This window comes from Curcuma longa, chromosome 4 (genome assembly GCF_044706935.1).
Source record: "Curcuma longa cultivar G26 ecotype Majalengka, Jawa Barat chromosome 4, ITB_CL_G26_1.1, whole genome shotgun sequence".
In the NCBI taxonomy this organism is placed as follows: Eukaryota; Viridiplantae; Streptophyta; class Magnoliopsida; order Zingiberales; family Zingiberaceae; genus Curcuma; species Curcuma longa.
In genome coordinates this window covers 17,903,708-17,923,536 of record NC_133864.1, presented here as the reverse complement: position 1 = coordinate 17,923,536, position 19,829 = coordinate 17,903,708, and the positions used below count along the sequence as shown (strand labels likewise).

Here is a 19,829-nt window from a genome sequence, read left to right as displayed (position 1 = left end):
CACTTCCAAATAATAAAATAATTGGGCCTCAAATAATCAAATATACCTACTATCTCATTTTTATTTAATTCTAATTATTATATTTTTTTTATAATAAAATAATTGGAAATCACCAGGCAAAACTTTTTGCTCGATGATTTCAAATCTCCTCACAAATATCCCCTCTATTTGATATATAGGGATATTTCTTCAGATATCCCCATCAAATATCCCCTATTGGAGATGCCCTAATAAGAGATATTTTATACATGGAGATATTTCTTTAAATATCATTATCAGGGACCCGCGGGGCAATAATGCAACGGTAGGACATCCAGATTGTAACTCAGGGACTCACGGTTCGATCCTCAGCTACGGCGTATTTGCAGGAATTTTCTTCCAAATGAGGAACGCAATTAAAGAATGCTAGGCATCTGGATTGACCGCCATATGCGCTTCCCGATTTATCCTGGTGGTCGGTGGGAAACTTCCGTGGGACCGGGCTGATCATCCCCAGAGATGTGGCTACTGGGATTATCATTTTTTTTAAAATATCATTATCAAATATCCCCTATTAAAGATGCCCTTACTATACTTATTATGCTCAGTTGTTAAAAAATTTTAAAATTTTATTTATAATCTTCAAAATGTGAATACGGAGATTCATTAAAGATATTTTAGTAATATGGAGATTTCATTAAAAAAAGATATTTATTAAAAAGGAATCATTAAATTTGTAATATAGAGATTTGTATATATGTTTAAGTTGAAATGAATTATTTTTGTCAATAAAAATGAAACACTCTAATTTCTAAAGAATCTTTTATTTTTTTGTATATCACATTTTCAATAGATTCAATTATAATTCAAAATTGGCTGTTCGAAATCAATCATTCGAAATTGCTAATTCAATTGTTCCAAAAATATCGACCTAATTTATCGTCCAAGGTGATCATCGTTCTTCAAAACAATTCAATTGAATTTTTCGACAATTCAAAAATATTATTAATATTTTATTTTTTTAAAATTTTATAAATGTGTAAAATATTTTAAAAAATTGTACATTTATTTAATTTTATCTATCTATTCATTTAGGTTATAAGAAAATTAAAATCACTAGTTCATTAATTTCTTTGATATTAAAATTTTTTATCTTGTCCATTAAAAATTATAATCCTTTTATTATTAAAAATTACAACTTTCCTTCTAATATGTTTTCAAAAAGTTGGAAAGTCAAATAATAAATCATTTTCATTTTTTGATATCAATAATTTTTTTATTTAATATTAATATTATTATATTTATATATATATATATAATTTATTTATATACATAAATTAAATCATATTCAATAATCATATTCATTATATATAATTTTATTATTAAATAAATTATATCATTTAATAAATTTATTTTTAAAAATAAAATAAGACATATAAATAACCTATTACGAATATTAAATTAACAAATTTAATAAGTTACAGATATAATAGTCTCACGGTAAAAAAGATTTAGACACTTAATAAAAATGTTAAAACTTTTTTAAGAAAATAAATTAATTTATATTGAACTATGCTATTAAAATCATTATTAAATAATTAAAATTTTAAAATAAATAGAAGTTAACCGTCAATTGAGCCGTCAATTTTATATGAGACCCAACTTTTAACTAGCCCATCTTTAGATAGACCGGTTACAAATTGAACCCGTTGAATGAGTCGACAAATAACCATCCCGTTGATACAATTAAGATTCCGAGCTGAGTTGTGAACCAGTCTAATTCTCAAGTAGTTTGTTTATATTTTACCTGTCCTGTTATTCTCGATCAAAAATAAAATAACAAAATCAGTTCTTCGATCTAGTAAGTAGATCACTGGCAAAATCAACTAACTACAGTTTCTCGATTTACCTTCTCATAAATGATTGTGAGACCGATCGTGTGGAACCGCTAAAGTTATAGATTCCACCTTTTTCCAGAATAGTAAGTAGATCATACAGTTTGATACTACCATTAAAGCATATTAAATGATATTTGTAGCATAAGAAAATCCCTCCTCACAAATGATCGTGGAACCAATTATATAAAGCCGTTGGATGATGAATTTCAACTTTTGCTGAAGTAGCATACGAAAATTGATATCTCCACCAACGTGAAAATCATTGTAAAGTTGCATCATCTACCACAAATTAATCGGTTTACAAACCATCCAACCAAATGAAACGAGTTCGTGAGGATTCGTTAGGTTCGACAAACTATTACAAAGCAACAAGAACATAATATAGGTTTTGAAGATAACTCAAGATTAAAATGACTGAAATCAATGTTCATTGTAATCTATCTATCTATCCTTGCATACTGATTGATAAACCAAAACTTTTTACCTAAGAACTTCGATCCGCTTGGTGACTGATAATCTGCGAAAACGCCTAGAAAACGCGATAAGGCTTCCCCATTGTGCTCTTCAGGTACAAGCATCTCACCTGTGGGGGCACACACAAAGTGCAAGAAAATGTTTCAGAAACATGAATAACCCACAACTAGTTTGCAAAAATTAGATGATCTTTTGAGCATAAAACAAAAGAGCTGAGAACTATCCTCAATTCTGAATGGCAATTACTTCAGTAATTACACTTTTCAGAGAGATCAGCAAACATACATTGTTTATCAAAGGTGCTCTTGAATGGAATATAATCTTAGTGAGGAAATGGAAAACTGGTTTGCTCAAACTGAATAATGATCTAAAATTAAGCACTAGAGAAATAAAAAGTAGTAAAATTCTAGTGCAGTTGCTTCTAATTTCTAAACAATGTTCAAAATGAGAATAACAGGGACAACAGTGAGACAACTCACATTTTGCCAGTTCTTCTTCAGCAAAGACACGAGCAAATTGACACTCATTTGCACATTCTGAAAAATATGCTTCTCCTCCATGCCGACATTGGCAACGGCAACACCCATACAAAGGACCTTCTTGAGTTGAAATTTCACCATTGCCTTTGTCTCATTTACTTTCGACTCCAAAGGTTCTTGATGAGTAACCAATGTGGGGAACTTTCCTATAAACAGTTAGCAAATCAAACATAGTCTAAAAATAGTTTAATTGAATCTATGCAAATACGATGAATTTCTATATGATCAATGTTTGCGAGTTAATAAATAACGGAACCCTGGGTAAACCAGTGTCCTCTCACAATTGTTTTGTTTTAATATTGGTGTGAATACATGTTGCATTATGATGCATAAAGCATTAAACGTTAATATAATTTCCATCCGTCCAAAGCTACTTTGGTGTCAGACCAACTAAAATAATTATGAAAAAACATATCCTTAAAATTTCTGCATCGCATGCTTAAATACACTTCAAGAAGATTGTTGATTTGTAATTATTGATTTTTAATATGTGGATTTGATCTTGCTTTTACAAGAGCACGCAGAATTTATATGATACTATTTCATGTGCAGTAGTATTCAGTCATGTTCAAGAATAGATAGAAAAATCAAAACAGAATTATTCTCCTCAGATCACCAGCAAATGAAAAAGAATTAGTGCTTGCCTGCCTTGTTAAGACCAGGGCCAAGAAGGCGAGGAATCTGCTTAATGATAGCTTCTGATGCCAGGAAAGCATGGTATTTCTTAGCAAGTTTCTTGACGAGCTTCTTGTTTTTGTTCATCTTTTTCAGACTCTCAACGTCCATGTAATCAAGTCCTATCTTCTCTGCCTGAAAGTGACAGAAATTATTAGCACAACATGCTTGAGTCAGGTCCTCAAGAATACAAAGTCGAAAAGTATCTTGCACTGGAGAAGTTGGAATTCTGCAAACTGAAATTAAGAACTTACTTCTAACACATACAGATTAATAAGACAATTGTTTAAGCTTCAGATTTTGAAAAAAAATAAAAAATCAATTCACTATACTTCTATGTTGTGTTTATTTTCAACAGGCTCCGATCAAGAGGAAGACAAGTTATCTAGCTCAAGACAAGCATATCGCACACATAAAATTGATTTGATTCAGCCAAGTACTTTTTTTTACAATAAGACCAATATTGTTAGAGTTGTAGTTCACCAGAGGAACAATAAACTATTTCTCAGGGTTTCTTCATGTGAGACTACGGATATACTATTATTTCGATGCAGGAATGTTTTCTTTCCTTCCATTTCTGCCAAACATTTGTGTGGAATCAAACTTAAGATAAAAGGGGCCTATTTTCTATCCTTCCATTTCCCTTCTTATGCATGTTCACGAAAGTAAACAGCAGATGGAAAAATGCAGCCTAGTTTTCCATTATCATCATTTCCTTCCATCCAACTTCTTTGTTGGTAAATAATGCACAAATGACTTCAGACAAGAATAAACATAGAATCTCGTGAATCATTTGTCTGGGGAGGAGGAGAACAAAATGTTCCAATATCAATACCTCTTCAACATGTTGTGCATCACCCAACATGCAAACTTTCATTTTAGGGCGTGGAATATGTTGTAGCTTCACAGAACCACTGAATCGCTTGTCCTTTTGAGGATCGTAATTTTTCAAGCCGATCTGCAGCTCAATTGTCTCAGTGAAGTTACGTTTCTTCTCTCGAGAATCAGCAACAATCTGTGAGATAGCTTCCTTCACAACATCACTCTGCAGCTTACTGTGATTATAACAGTATTTTCAAAAGGTTAGCTCAGCATGATTACAAAAGAATGAAAGTGTACATGAGCACCACTGAAACTGTAAAATGATGAGTACAATTGATAGTTCACTGCCAAATTTCCAGAATGCGACGGTATTGCTAATAAAGTAAACAAGAAATTGTGAAAATAAAAATCAATGAAAATAATTTACAGAAACCGAAGGAATTTTACAATGAAAAGCAGTCATGAAGCTTCGGAATAACATAGTAAAATCAAAAAACAAGTTGCACTTCTACACAGTGCAGTCCTAGAAGCAAAAATAGTCAAAATATGCAGGCAAAAAAATGATCTAACACAACAAAAAGTAGTCAACTGATTGTCTTACAAGCTAAATTGCAAAAGTATTGTGGTTAACAAACAAAACAGTTAATAAATTAAACTGAAAGTTGAGACACATAAGAACTGAAAAGAACACTTGGAAAATTTTTACGACCGATTAGTTTAGCCATCCTTGCACAATTACCTAGTCCATGACCAACAAAAGAATCTTAGAAGGAAGAAACTCACGCGGACTGATCAAATGATACAGTGAACACTGGACAACAGGTGATTGATTCTTCTAAATGCTTCAGACAATTTAACTATTTACGCCACTTCTAAGCAACAGACAAACCGCGCAATATATAAAAGAAAAATGCAGATTCAACATACGAGCAAAAAATTGTAACAGATATTTTTTTTTAAAAAAAACCTGGCATTAAGCATACAAAAAAGAATCAACAACAGCATCTAAAAGAAATTACAGATTGAATCTTAAAGTACCTCATTTTTTCAACGTGTTCGTCTTCCTTCTTTCAACCCTACAGAGACACAGAAGCAATTTTCAACAACAACAAAAAAAGAAGGAATCAAAATTAGAGCAATGATCCACTGTTAAAAAACCAAAGACAACGAATGGCGGATCAAAGTGCATGGGGAAGTTGGAATAACAGAACATCGAGTACTGGGAGAACGAACCGTGAGACGGCCAAATGGCTATGGAGAGCTACGAGAGCAGGAACAGTGTGAGGAGAGGGTCCTTAAAACCCTAATTTCCCTGGATGGTAATCCTGGGCTTCAGTGTTTGGGCTTGGCATTATGTTGGGCCGTGCCGTCTCGTTAAAAAAGAGATTCATTTCAAAATTATTAAGATTAATGCCTTTAAAATATGCTTAAAGTAGAGATTTACAGAAATGAGGTTATAGGGATGAGTATTTTGGATTAAAATTGAAATTGAATCTAATTAATTAAAATTGAATCAAATAAAATTTTTTAAACTAATCGAATCGATCAAATTTTTAAATAAAAATTGAATAAATTGAATCGATAAATAAAATATTAATTAATTTAATTTTTTAAATATTATAAAAGATTTATTAATTAATTAAATAATTTTTAAATTATTGTTTTTTATTTTGATTAATTAGTTTTATTCGATTTAATCAAATAAAAAATTTAAAATCAAATCAAATTAATTAATTTTTTTAAAAATAAATTTCTGAAATAATTGAATTAAATTTTTAAATTTGATCGATTTATTCAATTTAATCAAATTTTATTCACTCTTAGTTATTGAAGCCATCCTTTGATATAAATATCAAATGCAAAAATAAAAAATGTAGCGCATCGCCACCATGGACGGTCTCCGCCACAGCCGCACCACCAGCTCCGAGCGCTTCCTCGGCCTCTTTTCTTCGCCACTCTCCGACTTCTCTTCTTCTGTCTCTGTAGGTGTCTAACTCAACGAGGCAAAGGTTCTATCGACCTCCCCTTCGATGCCAACTTAGCCCTGTCATTGCTAAAAAATAACATAATTTAACAATTAAACTAAGTCCCATTAAGACAGAATTAAATATCCATTGTTATTTTATATTTTAACGACAGAATTAAATTTTTATCATTATTTTCATGACAGAATTCAATTTTCGTAGCTATTTTAGTAATAATTATTTATTTTCATTGCTAAAATATAAAATAGTAAAGGAAACTTAACTTCGTCATTATTTTTTCCCATTTTTAGGGTTTCCAATTAAGTTTTTTTTCCCATCCGCAATCCTTTCTTCTTTAATGTTCCCACCTTCTTTAAGATTCTCCAGCGTTTCTTTTCTCTCTGAGCTCCGATGTTCCTCTCCTCTCTTAGCTCCACTGTTTCCCTATCTTCACAATTCTCGATGAGCTCCTCTCCTAAATCTCTCACATCCTTACTTGTTGTCGATGTTGGGCACTTGGGCCACCCCTAAGCGAGCTCGTCGGTCGATAGCTTGAGCAAGCCAAGACTCTAGCTTGGTCGCCTTACGCCCGCAAACTGAGACCCTAGTAGTGGTAGCTTGGTCAACTGCAAGTTGAGTCCCTACTGGTTGGCTTGGCCGACCGCAAGCTAAGATCTGACTAGGGCAAACTCCTCGTCGGCCAAATCTCAGCCTTGCTAACCGGCAGCTTAGTCGACCGCAATCTAAAGCCCAACCACAGCCCTATTCAAGAGCTTGATTGACATCTTTGTTAGCTGCGATTATTTATGAATAAATTATAGATTTGATATAATTGTATCATTTGTGTTTATATTAATTAGATTGTGATATTAATATGTGGATTAAATAGGTTGTGAATGTGAATGTATTGTAAAAAAAATTATTTGTGATGGTGTGTTATTTAATTATGTAAATATAAATATGAAAAATATGAAAATGAGGAAGTACTATTAAAATTTAAAAAAAAAATAACATCAATGGATATTTATTTAAAAAAATGATAAATCTTAAGGGGTTCTTTCCTAAATCGGGAAATCGATCTTTCATCAAATCATATCTTCCCCATTTGGACTTTACGCTTAGTTTGATCGAATGTCCTATCGTTGCACCATTACCTCAAGGAGTATTTTATTATTCCATCGATAGAATTATCAAAAATTAAATAAATTGATTTTTTTAACCAACTTCATCGATTAATTTTTTCAATAAAAATCGAACAAACTGAATTGATATTTTATCGATTAATTCAATTTTCAATCGAATTAATCAAATTAATAAATTTATTTATTTAAAATTTATAAATTACTTTTTTAATTTGGTTTATTCGATTTAATCAAATAAAAAAATTTAAAATTAAAATCGAACTGAATTATTTAATTTTTTAAAAAAATAATTAAAATTTTAAAATAATCAAATTAAATTTTCGGGTTCTTCTCCAGCGTAGGGCGATTTCCTCCACCTCTTCTTTTCCTCCATTTAACTGAATTTTTTGGCGTTAAGCACAGTCGCTGCTATCCCCAATCCTCGTGGCTTATGTCTGACGTCGAGGATTAATTGTACATGGCTTATGTCTGCCCGTTAATTGTATCGAGATTCTGTAAGCCATGAACACACGGATCTTAACTGTTTTTAAGAATTGTTTCTTTTTTGGCTTTGAGTAATTATATGGATCTTTGATTTTTGGTGAGGCTTTGGAAAAGGTAGAAGTTTAATGCTCTACTTGCACTTCCTCAAGATTTTCAACTTCCTTGAATTTAGTAATTATAATCTTTCAGAGGCTTTGGAAAAGGTAGAAGTTTAATTATAATGAAATTAAAATTGCTACAAGTGTTATTTTATAAGGATCTTACAGAATAAAAATTAAATAAGTATTTTACTTTACGTATTTCTTTCTTCACAATTAATCCCTCTGGGCTCTGGGCTCTGGCCTCTGGCCTCTGGCCTCTGGCCTCTGGCCTCTACCAATAAAAATTATTTTTTAAAATAATAATAATAATAATAATAATTTTGTTTGGTATCGTCGCCTTTGCACGACCAAGGCAATGTTATAGAATAGGGTTAGCAGTAAGCACTACGCCGCCGGCTCCGCGCGACCTAGGCCGCTCAATCGGCGGCACCCTCCGGGCGAAGCCCACGACGATCGGGTCGCGCACGCAGCAATGGAACTCCGGCGTTCGACCCTCCGCCACCGCCGCATCGCACTCCCCGCATGCCGCCGCTGCCGCCAGCGAACGAGGCGGAGCTGGAGCGTAGTACTCCGCCACGAAGCGAGACGCCATGTGGCGCAGCCGCGCCTGCTTCTCCCGCTCGTACTGCCACGCGAGCGCCTGCGCCGCCATCTCGTCGTTGGCTGGGTCGTGGTTGCTCCGACGGGCGGAGCCGCCTGGCCGCCTCTGGATCCTCGTCGCCGGCGCTGAGGCGGCGCTCTCCCCGAGGGTCCCTCCCTCGACGAGGCTAATAAATCCCCTGGATCGGCTCCTCCTCCTCCCTCGCCTCCCGCTGCGCGCCCGGCAGAGGGAAGCGAGCACGACGCAGTCGCGCTCGCGCGCGATCGCGTGGAAATCGGTCCTCTCGTTGATGGCGATCGTGCGAGGGACGTCGGGGGCGGGCGGCGCCGAGAGGCGGACGAGGGAAAGGGAGATCTGGCGCGGCGAGACTCCGATCTGCTCGCTAATTCTCGCCTTGAAGGCGCTGAGCCCGAGCGACGGGACGAACGGAAAAGGACCGAGATTGAACTCACGGTCGCCGTCGACGAAGACGACCCGGAGGACCGCCTCCGACGAGACCGATGCCGTCGTCGCCGCCATATTAACGACAGAGTTGCGAGGAGGAGATCGATGGAGAAGGAAAAAAATCAAAATTGCGCAAAAGCGCGGCGATTCGAATTGTGGTTTATGGCGAGGTTTATTGCATAAATATATATAACAAAAAAAATTATTTATTTTACTTAATATGTAATAATAAATTTCTAATTTAAATATTTTATTTTATTATTTAGTAATTAAAATGAAAGTTAAATTCATCTTGTTTGACACGGTTATTATATAAATCTATAATTAATCGATAAATCTCTTATCATATTTAAAATTTTTAATTATTTTAATTTTTATCAAATTAATTAATATTTAATTCAATTTTAACAAATACTCAGCTCCCTAATTGATATAGATTGGTTTAGAAGTTTAATTCTAGTTAATTTGTAAAATATATATGTATGAACTTATGCTAGCAAAGTTGTCTAGTTATTATTCAACATGAACATATTTTAAATAATAAATATATTTAAAAATAATAATATTATAGAATTACAAATATAAATTTAAAATTTATTTATTTATTTAATATAGAATAAGAATAACATGAATAAGTAGACAGTGGGATTCATAAATAAAAATATATGTTAATATTAAAATAAATATATATTAATGTTAAAATTAATATGGATATATATTAATAAAAAAATATTAATATAATGTGTATATGACATGTATAAAATATATTAATATTTAAACTAATATGGATGTCCTTAAAGAGTTTGAGGGCTCCAATTATACGGAATTTGATTTTATGTTAATTGGTATTCTACTTTAAACTCTAGTTAAATATAAACTTGCAAGCCACTACTGCTTTGTAAAACTTCAACAACAAAAGGTGAAATTCATCATCCCAGCGATTTCATACGATCGGCCCCATGACCATTTGTGAGGAGATAAATCGAAAAATTACAATTGACTACGATGAAAGAATACATTGTCTTGATTTCATCGAGATTTGAACCTTTGTCCACTTTAACAACTCTGTTCCATCATAACTAATTCAGCTATGTCCCGGGACGGTTTTACAGAACACAATGCTAGCAGTTACATCATGGTTGACGCGATTGAGGTAATTAATCATGATGGTACAAAGTCGAAAATTAACTACCAAAACTCCAAAATAATCAAATTAATTAGCAATTCTCAAACGGCCTAGCTCGCGGAGAATTTTTTTTGTTTCTTTTTCCTATATTTACTCTTTGAAGTTATAAATAAATGAATAAAAGTTGAAAATAATTGAACCTCCGGTCATTCCAGATTTTGCCTAACATGTTTGATGCATTCCTGTGTATTTGGAGACAGTAAACAGCTATAACTCGAAGATCATGACATCTACCACTGCATGGAGTTGGTTCTTCGCAGCGGTCGTCTTTCCCTCTCTGCTACTGGTATTACGTTTTCCATAAGCTGTAAAACAATGCCATTATGCTGAACTCTTTAATTCCTTCTAAATTGCATAGAGTGTATGCTGAGTCAAATTGCAAAGATATTGAGATAACAATTAGCATAAGGAGATAATTAGTATATACTCATCGTATAATTATGTTTCTCTGTTTCGATTAAGTGGTATGGAAGAAATATATTGATACTCCATGTAATAATACCCTTCCAGTGCAAAACCTACAACCCACAAATTTGATACCTAATAACCCATTAGAGGTTGGAATAAGATTCTCCATTAATAGCATGGTCAGCAATGGTAAGTGGTATGACAATAAAGTATGAAATCTTAACCTTAAATATGGACCTTCTTCTGCATTGTTTAGTATTCTAATTTTTTTCATAATGCACGTCATGACTTAAGCATAGGAGCCTCGTCGGGATGACGGACGACGCCTTGTGATGCATGTTAATCCTTGAAAGAACAACTACGTCATGAGAAAAAGCTTCGTCACAGATCTCTGATGCTTAAGTCATCTTAAACAATGTAAAAGAAAAAGAACTAGAGTTAAGATTAGGATTTAATATCCTATCCTCGTATCACTACTGGCCATGCTATTTATAGAGAATCTTATTCCAAGTTAAAATGGGTTATTGGGTCTCAGATTTATGAGTTGCAGGTCGTGCTCTGAAGGGGTATCATTACCCAAGGTATTATATATATTTGTTGTTGTTATTTGTTATAAATTTAGACATAACCAAATGTAAGCCTACTATAATGTGCTTCCTATTTGTTGATACTCTTATATTGCATTTCACTGTGGCTCACTAACTCATGTTGTTTTCAAATCTTCAATATGTATCCACTAGCCTCTCGGGTTGCGGTGTAACAGCAAGACACTTCCGTAGTTAACCAGACATCCATAGGTTAATTCCTAACTACGGTGCACTGTAGATTAATTTCCTTTAACGGAAAGACAACTTTGGAACATTAATTGTGAAGCGACAAGCGTTCGCGCTTCCCAATTCCCCTGGTGAGCGGTGGAAAATTTTCGTGGAGCTAGACTCAACCACAATTTGAAATCGACAATTTGATGGTTCGGAACCGCCAGTTTGACAGTTCCTGACAGGTCGACCCTTAACATTAACTGTCCAAGACAGTTACAGTTCACGGTTCAGAACATCCTCCTTCCATTGTAATTGTAGAATTGAACTAAAAAACAATCGAAATTTCGGAATTGAGAATGAGAATAGAGAAGATGGTGTGAAAACGATAAAATAAACTACTTATTTATAAAGTTTGAAAAGTAATAAATACTAAATTATAGTCATTGATAAAAAAATGATCAAAAATCTCAACTGTTTTAAAAAAATATATAAACCCCACCTTCTCCCAATGATCATCAAACTGTCGATTAACCAATTAGGGTTGTGGTGCTAATTTTTGAAAAATCAGCACTACAATGTGTGGTGTTGGTTTTTGAAAAACTAGCACCACAACAATACACTATAGTGATAAAATCAATACCATAGCGTATAGTGTTGGCTAATCATCAGTTCAATTGTTAATTGGGTTCTTGAATCATAACCGACCATGGCTAGGACCGGACCGATTATGGTTCAGGCCCCTACGAACTAGGTCAATAGGTAACCGACCCGTTGACCCTGTTACCGATCTGAGCCAGGTCCGATATGGACCTGACCCGAGGTCAGGTCTACATGAGGTCAGACTAGTCATGTTTAGGAATAATCGATTAGAAGAGCTTGATATATATATATATATATATATATATATATATATATATATATATATATATATATATATATATATATATATATATATATATATATAGAATATTGCTATTCTGGGCGACGCACTGTGCGCGACCCCGTGAGCGTCCCCCAACCCCCGCGCGTTTCCGGCGGCCGTTCATCGCCGTCCGGTCACCGCCGGCCGCCATCCCGAACTCATTGGAAGCGCAACTCAACGGCGCACACACCGGCATCGGATTCCGGCCGGATTGGGCCGGAATCCGGTCGAAATTCCAGCCGAAACAAGGCAACAGTGCCTGGCGGCGATTTCAGCGGAATTCGGCCGGATTCCGACCGAATCGGGGCCGGACTCCGGCCGCCGCCGGACCGCCTGCGAGTTGCGGTTCCAACGGGCCCGGTCCGGCGGCCGGCGGTGGTCGGACGGCGATGAACGGACGGCGGGAAGCGGCGAAGGTCCGAGGAGAAATACTGTGCAATCGGACGGCTAGGATCGGGCGATCGGACGGACGGACGGCTCGGATGGCGGCGCTCACGGGGCGCGCAGGAAGCTGTCACCCATAATAGCAAAACTGTATATATATATATATATATATATATATATCCACTAACTCTAGGTGCATAGGGTATACTATAGCCCATGGACCGAGTTTGGTCCAATCTTTCTATTTATAAATCAATAATAATACTATACATATTAAACATTACGAATTCTATTTTTAAATATTTATAAATAGTATAGTCATATTAATCTTTATTTTTAAATTTATAAAATATCAACATTTTAAATAATCAAAATTTATAAAACTTCTTTTATTTTTTTTTAAGTTTCTCCTTTTCATTGTTTTTTTTAATGATTTTTAAATTAAAATTATAGGGGCCTTACACGGCACATTCACTTGAGCTCAAGCTCATGCTGGGCAAGGTAAATCCCTTTTCTGGACTAGTACTCTATTGACCCCACCAATATTCAATGTTTAAGATTAATAGTTGTTCTATTAGTAAGAGTTTGTTTTTCTTTCATACTCTATTGTTATTCAATGCAACAATAACTACACTCTTACTTCAAAAGAAAGACACTAAAAACAAATAAATCTATGCAGAAAGTTTGAAAAGAGTCTGATGTAGATAAACGTATGGAACTATGAATGTTCTAAAATAATGCAATGACTGATAATGTTTGCGTACACGCAAACTACAAGTCTCATTTGTCCACCTTAGGCCTCAATGGGAATCGGTAACCAAGAAATAGGACATGGGACAAACTAAGAAAAAGAAGAAAAAAAAATGCACAGACAGACAATCAAACAAAGTAAATCAGCAGAGGCCGTTTGTGAGATGTTCATTCAAAAGACTGAAACAAATTGACATCATGTACTATTAAGCTATGAAACTATGAGATCGAGCATTACTCAAACAAAGTATATATTAGTACTCAAATTCAAGTACTACAAACGGAATACTTATCTGTGAAACACTGAAAAAGAAAATAGCTTCAATTATATTTGCTTTAACTCATACCTGCTTGAGCCTCATCCTTTGCTGCTGCTCCTGTAATTAATCATTTAGTCCGATCTCATAAATAGAAAAATCACTCGATTTTAACAACTCAAATATCTAAAAAATGTTAATAAATAATGATCCTACACTACACACAAGCGATGTACTCAAGTTTAAAGTTATTCGTAGATATCACTTCTAAAATCTGATAGATGCTCAAACTTGTCACTCATGGAATCTATAATTGTCATCATCGACAACAATGTATCTAGGTAAACATCTTCGATCCAGAAGCGGATCTCCAAGAAGAAATAATGTAATCTCCCTAAAAGAAATTAAAAAGACGATCGAACAAAGTATGCAATTAATATCTAATTAATTTACCAGGGTTTTCAACAGCCGTGCATTGTCCTCCTCCAATTTTGCAACCGAGGCTTCAAGTTGATTAATATAGGCCTAAATCAAACAAACAATACAAAATTGAAAACTTTACTGCGTTCTTTTGAATCCAGTTCAGTGTTAGATATGTGAGGAATGACGAACCTGTTTCCTCTCCCTCGATCTTGCTGCAGACTCCCTATTTTTGATCATTCTCTTCTCTCGTTGAATCGCCATTCTGTCCACCGGATCCAACAACGGCCTTTTCCTCCCTCGCTCCGCCGCCCTCACGACGCCTTCCGCTCCATTCCCGAACCCGACGGTAGGGTTTTCCAAGAGCATTTTCTGTGGTTGCCCAAACCCATCCCCTGTCGCAGTATTCGCCGCCAACGCCACCTGGCTCCATCTGGTGGGAACTGCGGTATCCTCCTCCTCTCCGACCGCGCCAGCCCTCGCGAGGAAGTCCTCCAGCGTGACCTCCGCGTCGGATCCGTCCACCCCCCGATCGGCCGCGATCACCCTCCACATATCCTCCGCCGTCCTCTCTCCCAAGATCTCCGGCAGAGGGAAGTTTTTTCCTCCGCCGCCCACATTGCGAAAAAGATGATCCTCCACGCTCGCGGATCCGAGGCCCTTGGTGACGAATCCGGATGGCCGCGCGAGATCGGAATTGGGCGAGGAGGACGACAACATCAGGGGCACGGAATGGAAGCGACGACGGTTATGCTCCGCGATTCGTCTCGCCCCTGTCGCCGGTCTCCGTCGTTATCCCAGCGTGGCGGTGGCGCTCGCGAAGCGTCGCACATCCGCACTACTGTAATTATACGCCATCCTGACCTCCAGTCGAAATAAGCCAAACCGTCCTCTACGAATTCACTAATCACCAAAACATCCCTGAAAGCCAATTTAACAGCCTTGTTTAGCTTCGAAGCGAAATAAAATGCAAATCGAGGGCTTACTTTCAGATATCGAAAATTAAAAGGGTCGATATGAAAATCCCATTTTAAATTGTTTTTTTTTAAATTTTGGTGAGGTAAAAATTGAAAATTGCAGTTGTGGGCCGGCGCTCACTATTGACTATACCATAAATTAATTTAAAATATAATTTAAATTAAATGCAAGGACGGCAATGAATATGACGATTAACCGTCGTGGCAGAGGCATTCACGCCACCATGTACGTCATGCTGACATCACTAGTATGTAAACAAACCCACGTTGAAGTCCGAGGCTTAACAGACAATTTGGCCTTACGGTTGGAATTAGGACGGTAAATGAGTTAAAATCTTTTGATGTTTAAATTTGTTCAATGTTGGTGTCAAGATGGTTCGATATAAATTTAACTTTAAATTTTATCTATTTAAATTGCTTACATTTTTTTTATCTTTATTATCTTATGAAATATTATGGTTAGTATTTTTCATTTTTCATTTTCATAAATATATTCATTTAAAATTAAAATTATATTATAAAAATTCATCATAACTGAATGAGAAGTAGGACACTAAATATAGAAGAATTAGTATTCAATTACATCATTAAATAATTTTAAATTTTTACAAATACAATATATATATGTATATATTTCATTGATGTAAAAATAAATATATATTAGTATTATTACATTGTGTGAAAAAAATAAATATAATAATTCTCTGTATTGAAATAAATTTTCTAATAATGTATATGTTGAATTCCAATGTATTAACATATTAAAAAAAATTTATATCTCAATTCATTAATTTTATAAAATCTATTCTTTTATTTTCATTTTACTAAGATATGACCATAAATAAAAAATAATAATTAATTTAATTTTTAAAAATAATTTTAATCCATTTTAAATACATAAATTTAAAATTAAACATATAGTTATACATAATGAAAATGAAAAAATATATATCAATAATATTCGATTGACATATAAATTTAAGTCATCAATATTTATAGTATTAAAATCAAAATTATCAAATGATATTGAAAATATTTTTAAAGTTAATCTATCTCCTAAAATTAAATGTAATAATTGAGAAAGTTAGTGTGTACTTCATTAAAAATTTAATATACTAGTAAATATTTTTAAATTGTTCAAATGTTATCTATTCAATAGTAAGTCATATACAGATATTAATGAGTTTGTTAATGATTATTCTAAATATCAAAATATAAAGATACTTTATTATTTAATTATTAAAATCATCAATTAAATCTTTTTTATCTTATTAATTTTTTAATTATATGAGTAAATATAATTTAGAGAATATATTTAGCAAATGTATTAAGTGATTTTTAACAAAATCTTTAAATGTGTATTTAAATTAGAGTTAAAAGAAAGATATTCTAATAATAAATTTAACTAATCATTCTCTGAATGTTTAAATAAACATAAATCAATATCTCTATTAGTCCATGAAAATTTAGATGGTTATGTTTGAGAAAGTTCGACTTCAAATTACGTTAGGTGTTTCATTTCGATATGTCACTTCAATGATCTATAACAATCGCCCGATTGAAAGTTATAGGAGACTTTGCAATACTTACATTTTATATATAATTGGAAATGGATTCCATGTATGAAAACAAAATTTGAAACTTGGTGGATCCGTCCGAAGGAATAACATCTATTGGGTGCAAGTGGATTTTCAAAAAGAAAATCGACATGGATGGTAATTTGATTACCAACAAAGTAAGATTGGTGGCAACATGCTATAGTAAAAAATACACTACAAAAAAATCATGATTTTGCGATGAATTTTACGATGAATTTTTTTTTCATTGCTATAAAGTCGTCGCCAAGCTTGGCGATGAAATTTCTCATTTTGTTGTAGATATTTGCGATGAAAATTGAAATTCATCCCTAAATTTATCGCAGATTTGTGACGAAAATCAAATTCATCACAAATATGCGATGAATCATTTTCGTCGTAGATTTGCGATAAAAACCAGATTCGTCACATATTTGCGATGAAAATCGGATTCGTCGCAAATCTACGACGAATTATTTTCGTCGTCGATTGGTGACGAAACCCATTTTTGTCTCCAATCAGCGACGAAAACGCTTTCGTCGCAAATTTACGATGAATCTGATTTTCATCGCAAATCTGCAATGAATTTGAGGACGAATTTCAATTTTCATCGCAAATTATCCATGCACAGTAAGTTACGATATATTTGCGATGAAATCATTTTTGTCGCAGATTTGTGACAAATCCTATTTTAGTCGTAAAATTAAAATTTTTCTTTCCTACTCCCTTTATTTGTTGATTATCCCGTAGATACAATACACGATTCAATCGGATCAAATCAAATTTTACAAATAACCTATACATAAATACACATATTAATATCAATCCACATCCACATATACATATCAATTTACACAAATTAAAATCACAAACATCCACATCCATATATATCAATCCACACTCTACAAATATATATATCAATCCATATCATGATTGAAAACATTAATATCACTCCAGAACAACATCAATATCAACATAATGAAATCCAAACCAATACATCCAGTCATATAAATCCATATACAATATATGTAATGTCAAGAGGGTTGATCTGGACCAAGAAAAAAGATGCAATAGAATCATCATTCTCGTTTTTGCTCTCCGGAGACTCTGCTTCCTTCTCCATCAATATTTTTTCTTCTCCTACATAAAAAATATGATAAAGAGAAAGTATCATTCTTAAAATTAAAACTTAAACCTATAAACTAAATATGTAAAGACTTACCTCTTCTTCTGATTTTTTTTTTCAAAGAAATTGTTTTTAAAAAAATAACAGTATTACTAAAAAATATATAAATTAGTAACTTACAACTCTAATAAAATGATAAATATTAAAAATAATGATTGTAAAAAATTCATACAAAAAAAAACTCATGAGGAACCACCACCATCATCGTCGTTGTCGTCGTTGTCATCATGAGGAGGAGCGGATTGCAACTGAAGATGTTGCAAGATCATGTTTTGTTGTCTTTGCAATTCAGTGATTTCTTGATCTCTTTGTCTCATTTGTTGATCTCTTTCATCTCATTTCGTTGATCCATTTTAAGTTAACCTCATTTCTTCATCTGTTGCATTAATAATTCTTTCAAGTGGGAACTAACTCAATATTCTCCACCTTTGTCAAATTAGAGGATTTAGGGGTTAGGGTTTCGGGGTTTACGGTTTACGTTTCAGGATTTAGGCCAGGTTTAGTTTTTTTATCTAAAACTAAATTAGAATATTAAATATTAACATTAAAATAAATACAATTATATCTCAAGCCGATAAACAAATACGAGTATCTCTCCAATTAGTTTCGTCCACGCAAATTGTAAACCTGCACAAACAATATTAAAAAATTAATCAACACTTCAATTCAATATAGTTTAAGCAAAAACTTCTAAATATGTATTAATTAATCAACAATTAATTAATATTAAATTATAATCTGCACAAACCAATCGCAGCCAGCACGCAGCTAGCCTGCGCGGCCAATGGTCAGCGGACAGCTGGCGCGACCAACAGTCGGCGCGGCTAGCAGCAAACGACCACTAGTCGCGGGGGCAGCGGCTGGTGATGGCCCCAGAGGCTGCGGCCATCAGCCAGCGGCCAGCAGCCGCTGCCACCTGTGGTCCGCGACCAGCGACCATCAGCCGTCGCACGCAGCCAGCGGCCACCAGCCGCAGCGCGCAACCAGCGGCACCCACGACCGGTGCCCCGCGGCAAGCGACCGACGCTTCGATCCGGAGCCTATGTGTCGAGCGTCGAGCAGACGAGCAACGATTTAATATTTCGTCACGAATGTTGCGACGAATACCTATTTCGTCGCTAATTTGCAACGAATTTGACGACGAATTTATTTTTGCAACGAAATTTGCGATGAATATACTTAGTTGCTAAATTGGCAACTAATATTTATTTCGTCGCCATTTTTGTTGCAGATTAGTGATGAAAATTAATTTCGTCCCAAAATTCATTGCCAATTGGCGACGAAAAAAATCGTTGCCTATTTTTTGTAGTGGGAGGAAAAGGAGGAAACACGCACTACAAAAAAAAACCAACAATCTGCAACGAATTTGATAAAAAAATTCGTTGTAGAATATTTTACAACGGATATTGCAACGAATTTAAATTCGTTACAAAATACCCGTCACCAAATTCTGCGATCAAATTTCATGTTTCGTCACCAAATTTCACGATGAAAAATGTAATTCATCGCCAATTAACGACGAACACAGAGTCGTCGCCAAATGGCGACGAATTAATTTCGTCGCCAATTGGTGACGAAATCATTTTTCGTCGCCATTCTGCGATGAATAAATTTCATCGCCATTCGACGATGAATAGTTTTCGTCGCCATTCGGCGATGAATCATTTCGTCATCAAATGGCAACGAAATATCTTCGTCGCAGATCGGCGACGAATCGTCTCCGTCGCAGATCGGTGATGAATTCATTTCGTCAGTGACGAATTTATTTCGTCGCAGATCAGTGACGAAACCATTCGCAACATTCGTGAAAACGGTTCATCGCAATTAGCGATGAAGACGATTTGTCGCCGATCTACAATGAAGACATTTTGTTGCAGAATGACGA

General features: G+C 34.7%; 2 protein-coding genes across 4 annotated transcripts; both read right to left on the bottom strand.

Moving 5' to 3' along the window:
• Positions 1-2,131: 2,131 nt before the first annotated feature.
• On the bottom strand, positions 2,132-5,660 carry LOC141827424 (large ribosomal subunit protein uL1-like). Of its 2 annotated transcripts, none has more exons than XM_074714663.1 (6): positions 5,621-5,660; positions 5,426-5,463; positions 4,401-4,620; positions 3,535-3,700; positions 2,831-3,036; positions 2,132-2,460 (listed from the first exon to the last, which is right to left on the bottom strand). In XM_074714663.1, the coding sequence occupies exons 2-6, from the start codon at positions 5,428-5,430 to the stop codon at positions 2,407-2,409; spliced, it is 651 nt and encodes a 216-aa protein (XP_074570764.1). In that variant the 5' UTR covers positions 5,431-5,463; positions 5,621-5,660; the 3' UTR covers positions 2,132-2,406. The 2 variants fall into 2 exon arrangements, with proteins under 2 accessions (XP_074570764.1, XP_074570765.1); XM_074714664.1 differs by lacking the exon at positions 5,621-5,660 and adding an exon at positions 5,546-5,564.
• A 4,519-nt stretch (positions 5,661-10,179) lies between these two features.
• LOC141828005 (bZIP transcription factor 12-like) lies at positions 10,180-14,811 on the bottom strand (the record flags this gene model as incomplete). Of its 2 annotated transcripts, none has more annotated exon segments than XM_074715355.1 (4): positions 10,180-10,613; positions 13,878-13,907; positions 14,241-14,312; positions 14,400-14,811. In XM_074715355.1, coding segments are annotated over 4 exon segments (589 nt in total), but the record flags the coding sequence as incomplete, so codon positions are not given.
• Between the last annotated feature and the right edge of the window lie 5,018 nt (positions 14,812-19,829).